Here is a 21761-nt window from a genome sequence, read left to right as displayed (position 1 = left end):
TTAGAATATTTTAAATTCAAAAGAAAGTCAGGGGAAAAAAAATTTATTATCGTAAGTCTCTACGTCAAATGCTAAAACAATTTTGATATAATTTCGAAGGATGAAATAATCGAAATCAAAACTAACCATCATATGTTAAAAATTCTCATAGTTGCGAGAAAAAGCAATCCATACAACGTGCGAACACGCGGCTGTCTGATAATTGCTGCAGTCAAATTTTCCAGTCAGATAATTTCGATGGCCCGGCCAAGTTTTGAATGCATTGATTTTCGCCAAGGTTATTGACCGCCTCCATGCGGTTTTCCAGATGAAAATCGGGATTGGAAACCACGTTTATATTAATCGCTTTTGTCACTATTACGCTAAAAATTATTTCCTGGCAGAATTGAAAAAAAAAAACTATATCTGGTGGTTGTTCTTAGCGACTAGAAGAAAAACACATTTTTGTGTTAATATTTGTTTGTTCTGTCTTTTAGAAATAATAAACGCTATTATTAATATCGCTTGTTAATTAACGGCCAGGTGTTCAGATCCCTGAAAATTAACCACGTTAATTTCCGGCCCTAACTGCCTGCCCCTTGTTAATCAGTTATCTCGCGTCGAGCAAACGATTTTCATTTTCAGCTTCCCTTCTGAAATACGAATTCGTAAAAATTAACTACAACCCATTCGTCCGCGTGCCGATCTCCGCGGTGCTGGCACCAAGTTAATCGTTGAATTTCTGTAGAGAACGTCTGGAATTGATTTTAAATTCACGCACAAATGAACCGACAAGGTTGCAATTTCTAATTCGTTTCGTTTTACGACCATTTGCGAATTCAGCGTCGGGGCGTATTTTTTTTTTGTCTGATGTCGGATCATTCTCCAAAAAATTATATTAGGATGAAATGTAAGTTATTAATGCATGCACTTTTCATGCATAAAAAAATCTTGATTATACTCACATATTCTGAAATATCCACGGTTTACTACGAAAAGGACACAATTACAATGAATTACTAACACATTCGTTGCGATACGTATTATATCGAATATTTCAATATGAAATATATGATGGCATGTTTTCTAGCTTGCGTGCGCGATATGTGATGATCTGAGAAAACGGGAGTTAATATAAATTCTATTAAATTCTTCGACTTAACTTTAAAATTTCCTGCATGTCGACGTCTATCGAAGAATTTTAAACCAAACGTAAAAAGCGCTAATTCTAAATACGTATTATTATTTCCTAAATTCACAAACGCATTTTCGAAACAAAAAATCAAAAGTCGTTCTATGGAAGTTAATACATTTTAAAGAAACTTAACAGCAGCTTTAAAATTTGAAACGACTTTAAAAATAATATTGTTCCAGTAAAAGTGTACACCTTGTAAATATTAAATAAACCATAAAATTCAACGGGTGAAGCCAGTTTTTTGAGGGAAAAATAGATATGTTTAAGTAAACCGTAGTGTCTGTTAGCTCTTGTTTGCGAAAACTCTTTGCTCAAATTACCAGCATCCTAACGGTGCATTATTTCAATTTTATAACAAGGAATTTCCAAAACGACCCTCAAAAATCAATGTTTAGTAATTGTATACTGCGAAAACAACTCGGCAATATTAAATGTATCACGTTTCGACAAAATCATAATGTCTCATGACTCACTTGTTCCCCAAACCGAAGCCATTTTGTTTACAAAACACGTCTGCGGCGAAGGACGCGTCTTGCAAAGCTCAAACACGTCGTCCAAAATGGACGAAAACAGCAATAATATTTTTTAATGACTCACTTTCTGTTCATTTGGCGTAATTTTGCTTTCAGAGTTCCAAAATCGGGACGTTCTTGCGGATCTTCGGCCCAACATTTGTTCATCAAAACCGAAATTTCATCCTCGCATGTGTCAGTCGAATGGGTTGGCCGTAGCGGAGTCCCAGCATTACCGTCGGGTCCTTTACGAACCACATCAATGATTTCTGGAAATTAACAAACGAAAATGCCTCATTCTCCGACATTTGCGAACTAAAAGATTCTTATGCCCTTCATATTTAACAAAGGCCGGTCAAAGAGGTTGAAAAGAAATCATAGCTGAATAGTACATATCTCTAACATACTAAATTGCAGCATATAAAAATACAATGACATCATATTAAATCCGATCCCAGTAAATAATAAAAAGGAATAAAATATAACTTAGACCTCAACTCACTAGAGCCCTTAAAAACTATTTTTGAATTGAATATTTCCTTCAATATGGAACAAATTCATTGAAAAGCCCGGAATTGGATTTCAAGAAATATAGTCGCACACAACTATGGAAATCTCTCGTGAAGTAAAATCGCGATGCAAATAAGTGTAAAGTGACTAAGAATTCAGCATATCAAAGGGAACTATCGTCACAGTCATATAGTATGATTGATTGAATATTAAACCCATTTGTAGCTAACATGGCTGAGGAAAATTTCATATCAAAAACAGCAATTGAGACTCTCGTGAACTGAGATCTCGAGGCCAAGAAAAGTAATCGAACACATCACAGAAAAGCAACAACTATCGTCACAGTCGTCTAGTATAATTCGATATTAAACCTATTTGTAGCCAACATAACTAAGGTAAATTTCATATCCAAAAACAGCTATTAAGGATTCTCGACGCAAGGGAAAGTAAAGTAAAGTAAATATTCTCAGTCGCCTCGTATCAAAAACAACTATGGAGAGTCTCAGTGACTAAGAATTGAGCATATCAGAAAAGCAACAACTATTTTCGAAGCCGCCTAGTAAATTAAGGTCTCGATACAAAGAAGTATCGGTCGCAGTAGTCTAGTATAATTTAATATTAAACCCATTTGTAGCTAACACAGCTAAGGAAATTTTCATATAAAAAAACTATGGAGAGCTCTCGTGAACTAAGACATCGATGCAAAATAGTGTAAGTACCTAAGAATTGAGCAAATCATAGGAACTTAATCCCTAACTTCTCAGTTGCATAGTATGCTTAAATATTTTTAGCAAATATAGCTAAGAAAATTTAAATATCAAAAAACAACTATGGCCAACTCTAGTGAACCGGGAGCTCGATGCACAGAAGAAGTCTGGCTAAGTGTCTAAAAATTGAGTATACCATAGAAAAGAAACGATGATCTTCTCAGTCGCTACTATGATTGAATGCTAGCCATATTTGTTCACTAGTGAGCAACGAAAAGTAAGAAGCGGAAGAAAATGATCAATGACGACGCCCAAGATCTGTTACGCTTGAAACACGGTTAAATTAAACTTCACCAATATTACGTGCAGTCCGTAATGTTTTTGCATCGCGAAATACTTAGTGTGACGCCTGAGGAACCCGCAGATGCTCCAATTTGTGTGGATCTTGGAAAAACTATATCGCAGGTAACGAATGAACGTTTAAGACACCAAGCACTCTAAAGATTTCATCGCTAGGGGATTTTCACGAGAAATTCGCTAAAGATGTTAGCCCAGGAATTTTTAATGTTTGGTTTTTAAGTAGACCGAATTGCGTATAAAATTTCCGCACACAAAGCTGGATTTGTTTGGAGCATTTTGTAGACTGCAGCCCTAAAATTTATTAAAAGCAATGTATTTTATATATTTTCCCACGAGTAAATTTAAAAGCGTACAGTATTGGTCCAACGAAATCCATATCGCTATGGGCTGCAGATTGCCGCGGCGTATTTGTAAATTCATATACAGTGTAATAGTAAATAAAAAACACCGTGGGAAACAACAGCGGACATTTTATGGGGATGATTTCGTTAATGTATTTCGACAATTTCAACGATGCGATACGCTGGTGTTTCGAGAAATTTAATTTAAAAATGGCGTACAATTAAACGATATTTATAACAAAAATTATATAGCTAAATTCAAATATTTCAAGTTAGAAAAAATATTTTTAAATGGACGGCTGCCCCAATTCTCATCTATTAATACTGGCAAAGCAACATTAATTACATTTTAAACAAATTTACATTATATATATCATTGCTAATAAAATTCTATAAATATTGCTAATCAGCATATATATTTTAAGAGTGCGCGTGTTCGTGATCAGTATTTAGTCGTTTAATTTTACTGCAAATTTTCGTGAAGACTTTCGAAGCGAACAAATGCTTTGCATTTTTGTATTTTCTTAAGCAAACTCAAAGCGAAGGGTAAATTATCTCTACGCTGCCTGCATGATTCCAGATTGATTTGCATCCAGTCTTATTAAACGAAAAAAAATGGAATTTAATTAAGGGCAACGAATTTCGGTGAAGCTATAAAATTATTTTCGGGACGCATTTTTTTCGCAGTAAATAAACAAATGAAATATTTTTAGGTAGAATTTGTTAAGACGCTGGGTCCGTATGCCTTCGAAAAATAACGCAATTTTAAAAGGGCACACTCTTTTTTGTTTTGTTCATATTGTTTACACCGCTTAAACATATGTTCACATGAAATATTGAAAAATTCAAAATGTCGAGTTTTCCAGTACCAAAAATCAAATATATATAGTATCAACTAATGGGGAAAAAATCAAAACTAAAACAATGCACGGCCATAATTAAGTTCCGATGAAAATTCCCTGCCGAATTAAACATTTTCTCGTTGTTTGTAAAAACATTTCTAACGATAAAAATTATGCCATATTGATTCCTTCAAGTAAGCACTCAAGGAGTGAAGCGGAAAAAACTGCCGACGAAAAGGCAAATGTCGGATTTATATGAGTGTTTATCATAAACGCGAAGGCTTAATGAAAAACAAAAGACGCCGGGTTTCCTTAAAATTTATTATTTGGATCCTTTCCATGTGAAAACGGAATTATTATTTCGTTTCGTGGGAATTTCGAAAGATAATTTTAATTAACGCGCAAAGGAGAAATTACGAATTAAACAACATAAAAAAAGTAGTTTGCTAGTTGAAACCACCAACCGGATTTTGTTTATAATTTTATTGTGACGCGTGTGTCTACTTATTAGTTTCTTTTTTTGCCTGGGGTCGATAATGTTTGTGTTAACGCCATTAAAATTTTATGGTGTTAACCTAAACAGACACTGGACGAATTAAGGGGCATTTCCGTTTCAAAAGAAGCCACAGCACAATGGGATTGCACGCTGTGTTATTTAATCATCTTAATTTAATTATTAACAGAATTAACAACTAAACCGAATTTCCAGGATATTAATGACATTTTCAGAATTTCAATATCAGAGTCACTTTAAAGAATTCAGACCAACTCACCACGGCCGCAACAAACAAACAAACAAACAAACGAAATCGCATTGTGGTTTAGTTCGAAATATATCCGCCCACGTCTCGTTATCGAGGGGATGAAAACTTTAAATGCACCGATGCCGGCTTTACATCAGAAAAATGAATAAAATCCCTAGGCCCCAAACGCAAGCTAATAAGACTATAGTCGTTTCGCTTTATGGTTTACGAAAACTTTTAGCAACGTTCTTAATTAAAAGAGAATAAAAAAAGAAGAAGAAAATCGGTTTAGATGCCGCTGATAAAATCATCCTATTAACGTCTTAATAATTATTAGTCTATTTTTATAAGATCAACTTAGTAGAATTGACGGGAATTTGGAGTAGTGCGGGCTTGACAACGGTCAATGATCAGGGTAAACAAATTTTTTTTGTTTTATCTGTTTCTCTGTTCTCTGTGGAAATGGGTTTTAAGGCGATAACTTTCGAACCGTTTGAAGAGTTGAAGTTTTGGTCCTTTTTCGAAGCTCACGTTTTACACAAAATATTGAAAAATGAACGCGAAACTCGGCGGCCATCTTTTTTTTTTCGATTTTCGGCCGATTTTTGGACATTGCTATGAAACACGATAAGTGTCCGAAATGTGAAACCATCAACTTGAAAGCCTATTGAAACTGGGGGGTTGGTGGGTCGGGAAGTATTTAAAAAAATTTAAAACCCACGTTTACAAGGGTCTAAGAAAAAAATCATTTCTCGAAAACAATTTGCGCCACCGAAAAAATTCTGAAACTAGAAGACGCAGAAGATTCGGCTCCATAAAGCTTTGAATATTTTTTTTAGTTTATTTTGACTTCCAGAAAAAAAATATTTTCTCGAAAACTATTATTAACCCGATCGGGAAAATTTGTGAACCACGAAACGCGGGAGATGCGAGATATCATTTTTATTTTTTTAATAATTAATCTAAAAAAACTAATAAACTAAGTTTTTATTTACAAACTTTAGATGTAACAGGACAATTATTCACACCAATGTAAAACAAGCGAGGCTTATAAGCAAAAATGTTTCATTTCTCCTAAAAATAATGCACGACGTCATTTCAGCTACCCCCTCCCCCATTTTATAGTGACGATTAATTAATTTTTTATAACTGAAAGACTTTAAACGTGTAAACTATTTCAAAATATTTTTTGCCAAACTTTCAGAACAATGACAGATTAAAAGCGTCCGTATTAAGCTAGCTATTTTCAATATAAAAAAAAAGCTTTTTTGTAGACATTTTAACTCGCATTTAAGCAATATATATTTTTTGTCATTGTCAAATTAATATAAAATTTGTTATTCAGTAATTGTGATTTTTTATTTTTTTTTAATTTAGTAGTCAATCTAAAAGATCAAAAAAACTACGTGTACCATGTAGGCGGACATCTAGAAATTTTGCGGGGTAATGGAGTACAAGACAACCCCTTTTTTTATTTACAAAATTTAGATGAGCGAGGCTTATAAATAAAAATAATGCAGGACGTCATTTCAGCTACCCTCTACCCCATCCTACAGTAAAAAGCAAAGCAAGTAAACACAAACAAAAGGTAAAAAAAAGTTAAAAACAACCATTATATATTTAAATAGTTACTTGATTCCGATGAGGCTACCGACAGTCCAAATCTATTAATCAAAGCAAAAGTGCAGTTGTCGCAGTTTAGCGTGCAAATGGGGCGTCTGACTTCCAGCAACGGGCTTACGGCTCTTCTGGGGCTCGTAGAAGAAGTGTTCGAACCACCCGGGCTGGTGGCCTCCTCTTGACTCGGCAAATTCAACGACATCGCAGATATTATCGGAAAACTCTTCGGATTCTCAATCGCCAACACCCCCTTTTTATTTAATTTTGTCGATGTCATAGCAACAAACCCCCCCGTTGTGGTTTCGGGGGGCTCGTCGGCTTCAGGGCCCGCTGTTGGAGCACGGCCCGTAGCCATATGACTCATATCATGTCTGTGTCGCAACTAAGCGCGAATACGATGCGGCCGCCGTTATAAGGGTTGATATGCCGCCGAGAAAGGGTGAGGGAATGTTTTTCTTTTCTCTGTCGGCCGGCTCGCACGCAGCAGGTCTCGGCTGTGATCCCACGTTTTTTTCGGAATTCGTAAAACGGCCGCGCTAGGGTGGGGGAACGGGGTAAACTTTAACCACGCGCGGCTGTCACTATAATGTGCGGGGCGTGAACGTCACTACCGTTGCTACGTCACGAACGGAATTTTACTTCGCACTTGACGGCGGGTGAAATTGTACTGGGCCCATGTTGGTGCAACAAAAAAAAACTATGCGCTCGGCGGAGGCACACACTCACACACACAGACACACACGTCAATGGCAGCTGAGGCTTTAACGAATCGCCCACGTGCGTATTTCATAGTATTCCATTTTTAAAATGTATTGTCAATTAAGAAAAAGCATACAAAACGAAATTCTAAGTGTTATCCCAAAATATTAAAGTGTTTTTGATTGTTATTTTCGAAAATCGATTAAATCGAATTTTTCGAAAGTATCTACGCTCGTATAAACATTTTATATCTCGGTGACCGTAGGCCCGTAGGCCCTAGGAGTCCGCCGTTGGTACAGAAATGACCAGCGCTGAAAAAAAAAATTTTTTGTCTGTCCATTCTCCGTTCTCCGTTTTAGTGTTTCGGTTCTTACGGAATAACTGTGTAACTCGTTTGGGCTACGGAAATTGATATCACCTCCTTTTTAACCCTCCACGAGATACACAGGCCTATAAAAAATGGCGTCAATCTGACGCCGGCATCCATCTTTGTATTTAAGGTTTCCACCTATTGTACAGGGTGTTCCCGATATTCCGTGCAATATTAAAAAACATAATACGTACTCCAAACTTACAGCTACCGACCTCACACTTGGGAGAGAAGTAGAAGTCTGGACCCGCATTTAGACTCTTTAAATTAGGAGCAATAAAATAACGCGAAGTATTGTTAACTTTTGTTTTACGCATTTTTTTGATTATATAGAGGAAAAAAAATATTTTTTTCAAAACCGTTTCTTCAATTGAGAAAATCCTTGCAGCAGGAAATGTGGGAGACCCAGGGTTATAACCTCTATTTCCGAAATTTTTTCAATTATGTACAGGGTGTGCCGATTATTGACAAAAAATCAAAAAGTCCGTGATAATTTCTGTTTTTGTGGGTTAATTAATACTATTTATTAAACTATAAAATATGGGATAATTTGATTTAAACAGTGTCGTTAATTGGATCATCGGAAATTGCTATTATTCGTAAAAATTTTAATACTTACCAAAGTTGGCAGTAACTTTTAAGTTCGGCAAGACGTGAAAGTCACTATATGCACTATATGCGTGCACAACAAAATGTTATCGATTGTAGAAAAAAATGCGGCCCTCTAGGACAAGAAACCGCGAAGCAGCTCCTTTTTGAAATACAATGCTGCTTCGCTATACGCCCGACGAACTTGCCCCCGCCAATGTTGTTTTTATAGAGCCCCTAACGTTAATTTGAACGCTGCTTTAGGTGGTTTGGACAATACATTTTCCAATGTGTATCATTGTTGATGAAACTTTTTGTCTTGGAGATGCTAATGTTAATCTTTCAACAACAATCCATTAGTAACATTCTTTAAAAATTGAACTAGCCTACAAGAGTTACGTCAGCATTCTAGCCATAAATAAATTTATTGCATTTTGTATTTCCTTAAAAAACATGTAGAAGGTTCAATTGTAAAATATCGTGGTTTTAGAAACTTTAATATCATTATTTTTCAACACTGCATACACAATTTGCCGTGGGATAATATCTATGAGAAAAATAGAATACTTAATATTGAGCGTTATTTGATTGATGCCCATGCCTCCAGAATGTTGGTAGCAGAGATATACGACTTTGCAAAGATTAAAAAAAAACAAGGGATAACAATGGTTGGCTTCTATATAAAAACCTAAGAAATTTTACACTAATGCAATAAGATGAGATTTACTGGGCATTTTAAATAACTCCAAACATGGGCTGCTCTAAAAGTTTTTATTATTATCTCAAAACATCCCAGTGTAATGATAAAATACAATATTATCAGAACAATTCTTTTAATAATATTTTTCACTTTTGTTTTGAATTCACAAAAATTTCTGATCGTCATAAACAAATTGATGAAATTACAACAAATGCCACTGTTGCTGACTAAATATCACCACTTATAATTAAATATTGTAGTCCTTTCATTGATAAATATATCACTCATTTTATTACATCTTCTATAGAGGTAAACTGTTTTCCAAATAGGTGGAAAATGTCACTTGAATTACCATAAGCTAAAGCTAAGCGCTTTCCAAAATATTTTGGAAATTTCTCTGTAATCAAATGTATAATTATATAATTGTTAATAGAATAGTACCAGAAAGACAACATGTTGTAAAATGCTGTTAATAGATGTATGTTTATTATTATTATTATTATTATTATTATTATTATTACTATTTATTATCAGGAAATTCACAATACATAACTTAAAACAAAAACAGAAAAAAAGCATTGACTCCATATAGGCGAAATTGTGTTAATTTGTTAAGGGCTAACCATCGAAACCTTTTAATAGCAGTTCAGTAATATCACTTTTTGAAGATTTGTACACCTATAGAAATTACTCAAAAGCTCTTTGGAAATTTGTCAAACATTTGTTTTTTCAACAAACTGAAAATTGGAACAAAAAAAATTTTCAAAAAAATTGATAACCAAAGAACGACTTATATTAAAAAATAGATAACTTTTAAATGGTAAAGGTAAACCTGAGCTTGGGCAATAAAAAACTCCAATTTTGGTAATATGTTTCACATGATTTTACCAATAAAATACATTGTTGTCTTCTAAGAATCAGTTTTTAAGACAGGCCTGAATATTTAGCCCCATGCCCAATATTTAACATGGGCTAGTTCCATTGTGCGCCACGTCGAATTTGGTCATTTGCTTATAAAACGAGGTTATTGTTGCTATTAAGGACAAAACCTAGATATGTAAGAGTATATGTTAATTTTCCTTCGCAGCATGTCCAAAACTCTCAAGCCGTTCTTCCCAAGAGTTTGAAAAATAAGCTTCTCCAGGGAAGCTCTGGAAGCATAATTTAGCGAGTCCCTCCGCGCTACCTAATTATGAAAGCTTTCGAGTTTGAAAGTAAGATTTTTACTTAATTAATTTAAATTTCGAAAATAAATTTTACCACAATGAAAACTTGTATAAAATTGCATTACATAGAATACGAAATGAAATATAATATATAAAAATAGATTGAAATTGTGGGGCAGACGTGACGTGAAAGATTGGGTAAATAATCAGGTTGACAGAAACCTGTCATTTGTAATATTTTGATTCAAATGAATTGGGCTCCATTTGTGCTCAATCGTGGTGTGAGAAATATGAGACGATTTAAGAAACAAAAGACTGCAGTTGGTTTGAAGACTTAAACTCTGAATTGCAGTTTAAAAAGTACAAACTTTCATTAAATACGTTAACATTTCACAAATTTACATTTTACATAACGATTTAAGTTAAAAATGGAATCCGATATAAATAATTCATGATACGGAAGGTATATACAGTGTGTGTGAGAAAACTAGAAAACCCAAATATGGCGATTTCGTTTCTTTCTTCGCGAAGAAACTTAGATGTACGACATGAATATGATTTTACATTGTTTAAATCGAAAAAAGGGATTTTTATCAAATTTGCAATATTTTGGTATAGTAGGCGTTGAGAAAATATCAAAATAATTCTATTGACATGCCGTTTTTTAACGCTGTTGAGTCTTTCTGCTATTGATTCTGTTTTACTATACACGTGTTTTTCATCTGAGACGAAGTTCGATATGCTATTTTAGCTGAAGCTGAAGCTGGTCGTCTGTATTTAAATAACTACCCAGAAAAAAAGACAATCGAGTACACAAATTTTACTACAAATCGGAAGCAGAATGGTGAATTTACCAGTTTTATAAAGAAATAAAACCTGCAATTAAAAACAATTTAGAATTTGTCAAGCGCTGAGATCTGGTAATGACGAAAAGCGAAGAACATGATAAAAATATGATAACAAATAATGGAATTTTTAACAGGCGAAATGCTCATTATTTTGCAAGAAGCTTTGGACAACTTATCGCACCCGCGCACAACGCCCTATAGGACAGATTTCCAGAAAAATTGATGGGTATCTATTTGTGGTCCCCTCATTGGCCAGGCCTCATTACACTCGATTTAGGGATATTCCAAAAATTATGTTTACTAGCGAGTTCTAGTTCTTGAAGCCTTTCAAAACATTGCAACTGACATGTTAAAACATGTTTGAAATTCATTCTACAGTTACAAAGTGATTAATTTAATTTTTTTTGTAGTAAGTTCTTTTTGAGTAATTTGTCTAATGCAATGTGACGTGATATACCTATTTAGCTATTATTTCATTTATATTTTAACAGTGTGGAATCACAACGTGTCTTATATCATTGTGTTCGTAATAAAAAAAAATCCTATTATTCACAGATGAAAGTGACCTTTACTTCTTTATATCTCTTTAAATAACACCAGAAACAATTTTTGGACTTCGGAATTTTTTAACTTTTTCAACAACACGTCATTAAATTTGGCAACTTTTTTCTAATTTAAAGCATATTCCTATCTCTTATAGTTTCCAATATGCTCATGATAGACATCCTTATTTGTATAATAATCATGAATATAAACTTCTTGAAAATCGAAAGCGTTCAAAAAACTTGTATGAAACAAATAAATTTTGTTAATTATTCTTTAAGTTTTAATTTTTTATTTACTTTAACTTGCTTCACATAGTACACATCAACTACTAAAATCAAACTTATTTAAACTGTCGTAATTTTATTCTGACTTTTCAGCAATTTAGAAATAAATGAAATAAATGGCACCACAATGCAGCACAAATCAAATCGAGATCATTACATGCAAAAACAATGTAAAATTTTGGGAGGGCGTTGGTCAACTTTTTAATTTGTTAAAGAAGAGAAATATTAAAAATGAACAGGGGTTTTGGGGGACTCTTACCTATTTAACTTCAAGAATTGTTAATCGGAAAATACGTAATATTTATTGATTTCGTCACGTGCAATTCTCGTATTTCTCAGCCCCACTCCCCAAGAACTGAATTCTTCGTTCACGGAGGTTGACTGTGTAGACGTTCGGGTGAACTTTTCTGGGTACCACCGTTCATGAACGACAAAGGAAAGCAATAAAGGGAAAAGTCAATTTCACGCCTGTAAATGGCTAGACGGTGGAAAACAATAATCGCTTTTGTTTGCCAAAGTAATTTTAATTATTGCGGACTTTATGACCGACGTATGTCGGTTATGTTTATTCAGTGCGTTGCTTCTAGCTTTATATTTTTGGTTTAACGACGTTTCGACTAATTATTGCAGTTGGATCGAATAGAAATACGTGATGGGAACGTTATTCGCCATATCGCTACTTTAATATGCACTCGTTTTAGAAGAAAAAAAAAACTCAACTTAGGTTACTAAGGGAATTGGTTGGTGGTAAATTATTAACTCCCTATGGAATCGGGACTACTAAAAACGCGGTTTATAATACCCATTTATCAATGTTATTTCGACCAAACTATAAAGGTAAGAACGGCGGAATTATGCGCCATAATACAGCATTTTAATGCACCCGATTTTACTACGTATTTCGTCTTCATAAAAGATATGGGGGTTTTACGATACCGTGTCCATTTCAAATTTACAACAGAAAACGCAATTATCGGAGATATGGGGAAGCTTCGCCGAACCAAAGTGCCTTTCTAAATACTGAGATAAATCAAAGTCACCCACTAATTTTATTTCACCCTCAAAAGCTTTTATGGAAACTATAACGCACTTCCGCTAACAACAAGAACGTCAAGAGCTTCTAAAAAATATTTTATTGTTGTTCCACACCGAAAGGCCGGTGCGGCAATATCTTTTTGTAATGGAAAATATTTACTTTGGTCCAATATTAAAATGTTCCTAGTTTCAACAGAGTTAACGAGTTAATGAACCAGGTGCAAACAAATCATGAGGCATACAATAAAATCTTTTTTCTACTCCTGTCTGTAAAATACCTAATTGCGCACCGATCTAGAGTGCGGGAAGCGTCGCTTTACCACGTCAGTTTCGTTTCCCACGAATCCGAGCCACTTCGGGCATTTCCGGGATTCAATTTGGAAGCAATCGGATGTTTTCGGAGATATTTGAATTTTGACGTTTGTCAATTCTGACAGTCATGTCAGTGAATGTATTCGTGTTTTGCGAAAATGTACCCAAACACTAACGGTCGTAGAAAAAGTATAGTATGCAACACGTTCGGTAAACTTTTTGACTCACTCGCTTATTAAACACTCGTGTCAAATAAATTCGTGAGTCAAATGCCGTTTACCGCACTTGTTGCATAATATACTATTGATGTCACATGACGAGGAGCCACCCGGAGAAAGACTTAATATTGAAAAATACAAACAAAAAATAAACGTCGCAATGAATTAAGTAATCATAACAAAATGTCACCTGCAAAACGTGTTTCCCCGTTGCAGCCGTAATGCAGAAACGTCTCGCGTCACATTACGTATTTATGTAAATGACAAAATCGCGCTCGACTACAAATTCGCGTGCTTTGGGACTTACAAACTGTAGAGGAATAAGTATAGGAACGAGTTTAATTTTTATAATTTTTTGGAAAAACTGAAAAGGGTTTTTAAGGCGTTTTCTTTAAACCGTCGTGTATTTTTTAGAACACTGTTTTTCACCCTCATCGAATTTATTTTTTCTTTATTTCGAAACTAAGCATAAACAATCTACACATTTCAAAGAATAGGTTAACTGATGCTTACTCACCTTTGGGTTCCATTTCGTTTTCGACGTAAAATACCCCATTTTTGTCGATAATCTCGTGCATTATTATGGCGAACGAATAAACATCACCCTTTTGGGTACCCCCTACGGGTGGGTTTTGCATTCGAAGTAATTCCGGAGCGGTCCACAACTGACCTGGAGCAAAAAAAAGAAACTCCGGGCTTCGTCAAAATTTTGACAGAAGACGTCAAGCAACTCACGTTTCCAATATTCGTAAGAGTCGCATTGGGCGTTTTCGTCGATTATGGCGTAACACCTCAAAAAGTGGATCCCAAAGTCCGCGATCTTCAACACAAATCTACTATCCACCAGGCAATTGGGCGATTTTAACGCGCCGTGGGACTTGATGTCCGTACCGTGCATGTAATGCATACCACGTACCAAGTCCATGATTAAAGATATTCGAAATGTCCAATCTAACTTGTACTCTTCATTCTCCAAAATATCCTGCAAACTGCCTCTGGGACAGTACTCTGTTAGTATACAGTTCGGGCTATTCGGACTATCTAGACACGCTCCGTAGAATTTCACCAAGTTGTCGCTAGACAAGTCTTTCATCACTTTCAATTCGTAGAGATTTTGATGAGATAAACTGATTTTCGCGTCTTGTAGATGCTTTACAGCCACGCGAATAGATCTATAGTACCCTACCGTCGTATAGAGCTGTTTGTCTCCCACTATGCTCATATCATCTTCACCCTGTAATAAAAATGATACGTTTTGCCTTAAAACGAACCTAAATAAATAAGAACTAAAAGTTCAGATTTTCACGAAATTATATATTTTTCGACATTGTCATGTCAAAATATATAATTTCGTGAAAATCTGGACTTTTAGTTTTTATTTATTTTGATAAATGGATTTTCATCAAGTAAAAGCCACCTCAGTTCAATTTTTAAAATGAACACTGAACTTTTGTTCACAAACTTGATCGACAATTGAGAAACCCGTTTTTTCCTAAGATGGCGACCACGCTCGACTATTGACATTAAGATATGATATCAGCTGATATAAATAAAAAAGACTTCACTTAAATTAAAATGTGTATTCACCCTACGTTTTTAATACGCTAAGGCAGTAAAACTACTAGCGAAATTAGTATATTATAGAATTCAAAATGGCGATAGGGTGCGATTTCTCAATACAGTTAAGGTAAAACGTTATTATAATATATAAAAGCTTATTGGTTTTATTTAGGGTTTTTCACTTTTTTTATTCAAAAATAAGTGACAGATTCATTTTTTAATAAAAATATAATACAGGATCGTACAAAATAGTCGCAAACGTTTGAAAGTGGGCAAAGACGTATCGTTAGGGCCTCCTATAAGTAAGATGTAAATTAGGAAAGAATTCAAATTCATCGGGACAAAAAGACACCAAGTAGTAATTTTCGTTCATAAATCGGCATTATTTAGGAAATTCTGCGTTATAATAACCTTTTAAATGTACTTAAGAAATCACCCAGTGAAAATTGGCTTCTAATTACTATAAATAGGATAGATAATATATAAAATGAAAATCACCTACTTTGAATAGAACGACCGAATGGAAACTGTTACGTCTCTCCTTGGGGACGAAAACGATATCGTCGTAATTCACCTTCCACGTTCGTTTGTAAATTTCCGCTTTTAACCTCAAATGCCTAAAACGGGCGGAATATAATTCCTATTTCGCTATATCGGTTGCGATCGAACGCTTTACCTGTAAATGATAACGGCGACCAGCAATAAACCAGCGAAAATCACCGATATTAATGAAATCAACAGGACGTTGACCGTGTCGTATGCTAAAACATGAAAGCGTTAAATCTGGGATGTGGTTAAAAGAAATCAAATCGCATTTACTCGGGCATTTAGACAAATCAAAACCGCACTCTGGGGTGTCAGGCGGGAACGTTCTATTAAGATTCCAACTACGAATGGTTTTGTTCAACGTCGAGTATTTCGCGACCACCTCATAGACCCCTTTGGAGTTTATATTTAACAGGACGTATTCCGCCACCCTTTGAGCGTTGCAATTCATTACGATCTCCTCGTCACGTCCTTGAATAAATGGGTATAGTTTGGTTCAAATTTTACCGTTTGATATTTTGACTGCAATAAAACCAATCGTTTCGGAGGGAACCGGAGTAGGTATATCAAATTTTACTATTTTATTATTATAGACACAAAAAATAATATTTAGAAGGTTTGAAGAACGGTTAAATTAGTGAAAATTCCACCTTTGTTAAGGCCGAACTTTATGCCCCTCTTTGTTGTAGTTTTCCTACGCTTATTTTCCCTGATGGTTTATAGTCTCTTGCTATTATTATAAGCCTGATATGTGACGTGTTCTTTCCAATATCTCCCTTGTCTTACGAATTTCGCGATGCATTGCATTCGTCCATTACATTACATAACTGAATATTTAACTGCAGCTTTTAGCATATTTATTTCAACTGTCTCGAGTAATTGTTTTGTCATTCTTGTTTGGGCTCGAGTTACTCTTATGTAATTTTGCTTTGCAATTTATTTCTAAATGTCATGCCCCATAATATATATAAAATTGGAGACGACTTCCGGATTTCTATGGATTCTCGGATTTTTCGTCGGTAGAAGAATTGATTACATGCAAGAGCATGATTGTGTTCTTACGGCACTTCACTTTCTTTGATCTACTTTATATTTTTCGTCTCTACCACAAGTGGTAAATTTGGTTCTTAAGAACTTTTGATCTGTGGTGAGTGATGTTTTAAATGTAAGGAAGGGCAACAGTGGCAAGTGTGGGGTTGCTTTGGGACTCATTTCATCTTTCTTTGGAAGGTTGTGGTGAAGCGTTTTTATTCTGGGTTCAGTGACGGGCTCAGATAGTTTTACGGCTCCGTGAATAAGAGAGTTGATAACCCATGAATTTTGACCGGTGATAACGCGAAAACCCATAGCCGTTCCCGAATGGAACTCTTTGTTTTCCCGGAACCAACGTACCTATACCGAAAGATGTTTGAGGAAATGGTTGATTTATCACAGTAAAGGTCAAGGGTAAAATTTAAATCTTGCCACGTCGATTCGTAATCGGCTACTTACCCTGGAACCGTCTGCCCATCATAGACTGAACAACTTCGCACCCTTTAACCGATTGGTTTGGTATAGGAGTATTATTTTCAAATTGTATCTTATCTTGGAGTACCTGCGCGTACATTTGCAGACCATCATAAATTCCGTCTAAATAATTGAACCCTCGCTCCTGTTTCTCGACATCGTCGAAATTTGCCTCTTTTATCGGCAAGAAAGTGTAAATTCCCTCGAACCCTTTGCGGGCCAGTTCGTTATTTTCCTCGTCGTCTTTTTTATACCATGGCTTATCCGGTATTGTTGAGCTTGAAATAAATATAATTGATACGCCAGCTGAAATTTGAATTTAACTTACTTATTATATAATTCGACATTGAGAAAAATATATTCCCCTCTATCCATCATTTTGAGCTTAGCGGCTTCAATGGCGATTTTACGCAATCGCTCTTGACTAGTACAGGTGAGAATTACTAAAACCGAAGCAAAGTCGGTTAACAATAGTAAGACGTTATCCTATACGTACTCCCGTAGTTTACTCCAACCTTCTCTTGGAGGAAGTCGGTGTAATTTAATCCCATTAGCTCCAAATCTCCGTCAATGTAATCGAAATTTGGTATGATTTTTATTTCATTAATTAATGTTTTTTCGAATAGAATACAACTATCGTCGCCCGCTACCTCATTCTGTTGAGTCTTTTCGTACATCAGGGCTACTTTTGTCCAGTTGTATCTTCAAAATAATCGATTGAGACGAAACACAATTAAATTATACAAACATATCATTCGATCAGATTTGTTGAACTGAATTTATAACATTTGAATTTAATCAAAACTACGGCCTTCCTATACGACGAAAATTCGACAAGATTGGGGGCGCTCACCCTTAAATGTACTAAGATTTGCGAATTGAAGCATACCTGTCGATAATGAGATGAACGAATTCGGCGTAAGATGCATAATCCACTGATCCGGAATTTACTAGGAGATACATTTCGTCGGAAGTTTCTCTTTTTTTAACGGTAAAATCAAATGTAAAACCGCCCGGTGTTAATAGAGGGATACCGGAAAAGCCGATGTATTTAGCAATGCGTCCCACGCTAGCTGAAGCAAAAAAAATACTGAAGAATTTAAACCGCAATTAGTTTTAATAATATGTGCCAATACTGAGCTCAGTTTAAGAAAAAAACTGTAGGTCCTAAACGTCGCCGCTTCTGCGATACAGAGTGGAGGTCATTTCCCAATTTCGATTTCGATCACCACATTGATATAATTTTTTTTTTTAATGCAAAAAACCATGTTAGCTAAACGAAAACACAATGAACAGTAGAAAATTTTAAAATAAAAGCAAAAAGAAAACAAATTAATACGAGAAAAACACAATAAAGAGTCACTTGGCAGTGAATACCAATTTAAAATTTCAATTGAATTAAAAAATAATAATAGGGAAGTACTTTTTTATAAACTTTTCACTAATTACAAAACTTCTGGATTCGCCAATCATCCTGTTGGCTTCTTCAGAGCTTGACTGAAACTGGCTCGCGTTTTACTCTGTACCTGCTTTTATATTGTTTGAGGGGGGCGGAGCTAGATGAAGGGCATAAGCATCCGTCTCGAATGACTGATTTCCATACTGGTGACAGATAGAGACCTGAGTCGCGGTTAAGATTGTTAGATTGTTGTTCTTTAGAACTTTTGATGCGTGGTCAGTGATGTTTTTAATATAAGGAAGGACAACAGTGGCAAGTGTGGGATTGCTTTCGGTTTCATTGCTATTGGAAGGTTGTGGTGAATTGTATTTCGTGATGGAACGCTTAATAAAGGTATCGGTCTGTGTGCGTAGGTTTTCTGTGAACTAGGTATTCCTGACCATGAGACCAAATAACAAAAATGTCATCGTTCATCGCGTTCATAATTTTGGTTTCAACTTACAACAGTTCGTATTCCTCAAATTTTATCATGAACATTAAAAATATTTAAAATTAAACCCATAGGTAGCAGAACCAGGACCCAGCAACTCTGCCAAAAAATTAAAAACACTTGGACAAAGATAATTTCAAAACTTAGCCCAGAGAGCTTACAAAATCTTGCCAAACAGCTTGAAACCAAAAAAACAAATAAAAACGATTTATAAATCAAAGACATACATACCCAACCAACCAAAACTAATGAAACAACCACTTGCTATTAATTTTTCTGTTAACAACTAATTTAAAAAATACATCTTTCATAGAAAAAATGCGTGTTTTAGTTTACACCGATGACGACCTTTTATAAAGTTTTTTTCTTAAAGTGAGCTCAAGAATCCCCTTCAGTGGTGCCAAGTTGTATCTATTTTTATGGTAGGTATGGGTTGGATCGACACCACCGACTTTCTAAGAACTGATACTGCTGAATTCTCAGTAGGGATCAAATCGAATATTACACTTTCTGCTCGCACCTCGTATATGCAAACATTAATAAATGCCTCTACTACCGTTAACGCGATATATAAATAATCATTATTGTCTACACAAAAACCTAAAACTGGGAAACAGATAATAGTTATCTCGTGTGAGTAACAGAAATACTCGAGCAGTTATTTATTTTTCCGCCGAGATTTGTTTTATTAATGCACGCCTATCACAAAAATCGTTCTATATCCACTACCGTGCGAGAATGACGTCAATTGACGTTTTTCCATCGAAATATATCGAATATACAAGGATCCCAAGGCATAGGAATTAAAAAAAAAAAAACAGTGAAATTCATATCTAGGATATCTGAGCAAGTAACGGCCCTCTCGTGGCAATCCGTAGCGTAACGAATAGATTTCTACCCTTCCAGATCAATAATGCCAACTAACCCAAGGCATAATCACAGACAGGTCCAAACATGACGTGGTTACAACCCTCGTTCGCTTCGACGATGCCGCCCACAGCTTTTTCCGCAGAACAGCCATCATCTATCCAATGAAAATCCCAATAAAACGGTGGCTTCGCCAATAATTCGTTCACATTTCGAATTGCCAAATCTAGAGTTTCTTGAGCCTAAAAACAACCGTATATTAATGACGTATCGGAAACAAAATCTTATTATGTCAAATTAAAAACAAATAAATGCATCCATAGACTAACAAAAATCGGTATTAATCAACTCGCTTTCAGCTCGTATTTCCCGATAATTGCGTTCGAAAGCGGAATAACTCAACACCGTCCCTTGGATTTCATAAATCAATTTGCAGGGAATTACGAAAAACAAAAAAAAAAACCATGCCTAAAAATTTGGACTAGGTAATGGCGGTCGATAAAATATCAATTAGGTCAATATCAACTCGACAATATTTGCCCAACTACAGCCGCATTTTTTAAAATACCTTTTCCGTACCAAATAGCAAAAGTTAGTTAAAAAATGAATTTTGCAGTAACTGTGAGTTGATTTATAACCGTGTCAACTCCTGTTTGGTTTTTTTTCCTCTCTTCCATGTGTATTTCTAATCTGTTATTTTTCTTATGTTTAGAACTGCACAATTTTCTATATTATTTATCTGTATTTAATAAATGGTCCCTTCCCTATTTTCTTAACATGTTAGAAGTTTGTACATTAACTTGTTGTTGTTTGTTACGTATGTGTCATTTTATTATTACTGTATTTAATATCTTACGTCTTTCTTTTTATAAATTTTTAGTAGTTTGTAACTTCACTTTGTAGTTACGATCATCTTGGTTGGGCTAGCTAAAAGAACAGAGCTCAATAAATGCCTCTATTAAGAAACTGGAGTCAAAACAATAAAAATTCAGTGTTAACTCACGGGTATTTTTTTTCCTCTATTGCATTTGTGTTTCTATTCTCTAATTTTCCGCATATGTAGAACTTGACGATTTTTCATCTCAACTAGATTATTATATACATTTAGTTGTTACGAATGTGTTACTTTACTATTACTGTATTTAATATATTGTGTTTAATGTTTTTTTTTTAACTTGTTAGAAGTTTTTTTTTGTTTGCATCTCAGGATAGCATTTTTCCAGGATCTCCGGGTCGTTTTGAATAAAAGCGTTTATAATTCTTATTTTGTATTAAAAACGGTTTTATGTAACAAATTAATGACAGCATTAACAGTTAAATTATGTCGTAATAACACATTCTAAAAATAATATCTAATCAAACACTCTTCTTTACAATTTATCGTTAAAAATTTTATATTAATACATCTATCGTTCACCTTGACTTATTTGAAAATGTAGTTTTAATTCCGTTTGAGAATACACTCGCCCGTTGAATTTGCTGCTAAGGTTTTATCCCATTTTGGTGCCAGAATTTAGCAACGCTTAAGGTGCGTTTATCGATCCTCTGTGAGTAGATATGACACACACCCCATTCCCCCATTCAAAAGATTAGTGCACTTCTAATTTGAGCGTAAATTAACGCCCATAAAATTAGCTAAATTAATTCCAATCGATTAAAAACATATTTTTTCGATTAGTCTAGACAACAACAAAAAAAAACCAAGCGATTTATCAATTATTGTTGTAAATAAATCGGCCGATTCAAACGCAGGGCGTTACAATGAAAAAATTCAAAACATTTTAGTACTCGAGTGGCTCTAATTATGTTCTCGTTATC

At 34.9% G+C, this 21761-nt stretch overlaps 1 protein-coding gene across 2 annotated transcripts in view; it reads right to left on the bottom strand.

The window, feature by feature from the left end:
• LOC132708665 (atrial natriuretic peptide receptor 2-like) overlaps positions 1–21761 on the bottom strand; it is a 31342-nt gene that overhangs the window by 9223 nt on the left and 358 nt on the right. Inside the window, exons 2-13 of one of the 2 annotated variants that reach the window (XM_060681136.1) lie at positions 20002–20185; positions 18077–18260; positions 17684–17889; positions 17516–17630; positions 17173–17465; positions 15955–16152; positions 15812–15896; positions 15638–15752; positions 14311–14809; positions 14093–14245; positions 1772–1955; positions 945–968 (exon numbers count right to left, since the gene is read on the bottom strand). In XM_060681136.1, the coding sequence (XP_060537119.1) occupies positions 945–968; positions 1772–1955; positions 14093–14245; positions 14311–14809; positions 15638–15752; positions 15812–15896; positions 15955–16152; positions 17173–17465; positions 17516–17630; positions 17684–17889; positions 18077–18260; positions 20002–20185 (2240 nt within the window). The remainder of the gene's footprint in view (positions 1–944; positions 969–1771; positions 1956–14092; positions 14246–14310; positions 14810–15637; positions 15753–15811; positions 15897–15954; positions 16153–17172; positions 17466–17515; positions 17631–17683; positions 17890–18076; positions 18261–20001; positions 20186–21761) is intronic. The other variant, XM_060681137.1, reaches the window with a different exon arrangement.

The sequence above is a fragment of the Cylas formicarius genome, unplaced genomic scaffold (genome assembly GCF_029955315.1).
Source record: "Cylas formicarius isolate icCylForm1 unplaced genomic scaffold, icCylForm1.1 PGA_scaffold_12__32_contigs__length_19106922, whole genome shotgun sequence".
Taxonomy (NCBI): domain Eukaryota; kingdom Metazoa; phylum Arthropoda; class Insecta; order Coleoptera; family Brentidae; genus Cylas; species Cylas formicarius.
Note: the sequence above shows the minus strand (reverse complement) of the source record. Positions and strands in the feature narration are given on the sequence as shown.